General features: G+C 39.8%; 1 protein-coding gene across 1 annotated transcript; it reads left to right on the top strand.

The window, feature by feature from the left end:
- Window positions 1-503: 503 nt before the first annotated feature.
- TRIADDRAFT_62690 (uncharacterized protein) lies at window positions 504-875 on the top strand (the record flags this gene model as incomplete). The annotated part of the gene is made up of 1 exon (XM_002118635.1): window positions 504-875. A coding segment is annotated over one exon (372 nt), but the record flags the coding sequence as incomplete, so codon positions are not given.
- Between the last annotated feature and the right edge of the window lie 574 nt (window positions 876-1,449).

The following is a 1,449-nucleotide window of genomic DNA, read 5'->3' as shown; positions in this document are numbered from 1 at the left end:
GCACAGTACTCTTGTACTGTACAGCACAGTACAATTGCACACTGTACACTGTACAGTACAGTACTATGCCGTCAAGGGCGGCCTTGAATTGAAGTGTTCGACTAGGATAGTACTGGCCCAATCAGCACAGAGATCATGCATGACGTCATTGTTGACGTGACGTAACCGATGACCTGTATCAATGATAAAAGACAGCAACAGTACATGTACAATAAAAGCGCTTGGATGATCAAAGCACCGCTTTGAGCTTTATCGCAATCAATAAACAATGTTATCTAGTTCCAGTATGATAACGACCGAGATGACTCAAACGCTGCATTCTTCACCGACATGGTTACCCAATCAAACTAGTCATACAAGCCTTTAAGCCACACCGTGAGATACATGGCCAAAGCAATTTATTCTTATTGTAATTGGATTTCGATTCAATTATTTATTGACATGATCAATATAAATTGTAGACTAAACATTTTCTTATTTTATTGTTCCAATTGCCAGGCAAAATGAAGATCAATTCGTTGTCCTCGACCCTTTCACTGGCTGTCTTTCTTGCAACATTTTACTGCATCATCGATGGAAAATTGCATTATAATAAGGAGATTGTAGGCGCACATTCCAAGCATGAAGAGTGGATTTCCATTTCAGACCAACATGCTCATCTTACTCAATCGGAAGATGGAATTACTCGCTTATATCGGCATACTATTCGTCATCAACGTTCATTACCAATCAGCCAAAGTAGCAGTAGTAGCAGCAGTAGTAGGAGTAATCAATCGTTAGCACAACCTCAACCGCCTCATGTATTAACAAGGGTCGAATTGGTCAATAACACCGACAGACAAATGGTATTGAGATATTTTGGCAAAAACAATTCGGTAAGGGCCATCATCATCATCATCATCTCCATCTGCAAACACTATCATGGACATACAATTAGCATCAAATAACGTATAACTTCTTCTTTCATTCACTTTCACTTTTTTTTATTTGATGTCCTTTCCTTTTGTCATACTGCAATAACTCAGGGTAGCTAGCCAAAAGTTGAAAGTGCTTGAAAGGATTTTTTTTTTAACCCTTTTCCAACCACTACTCACTGATCACTGACACGATATGGACGATCAATATCGAGTGTTGGTACGCTCACTCGTTGAGTGTGCCAATTTCTGATAGCGAAACCCCCAATTGATAAGACTAATCATCATTAGCCAAAGAGAATTAGTTCAGAAAGTCCATGGAAAATGGCATAAAGATCCCTAAATGAGTCTCTTATGGCAGTACAGTGTATAATCAGGAAGAAAACCAACCTATTTCATCCACGATCACGGACTCATGGTGATGTGACAACATGGATAGGATAGCAGCGATCAAGCGACTTGACTGAATAGGCTGCCGATGGTGATCCATTTCGTCGTGTGTATTTATTCCCATCATTCCATTTCAACAGCTGCC

The sequence above is a fragment of the Trichoplax adhaerens genome, genomic scaffold, assembly GCF_000150275.1.
Source record: "Trichoplax adhaerens TRIADscaffold_327 genomic scaffold, whole genome shotgun sequence".
Lineage (NCBI taxonomy): Eukaryota > Metazoa > Placozoa > Uniplacotomia > Trichoplacea > Trichoplacidae > Trichoplax > Trichoplax adhaerens.
Note: the sequence above shows the minus strand (reverse complement) of the source record. Positions and strands in the feature narration are given on the sequence as shown.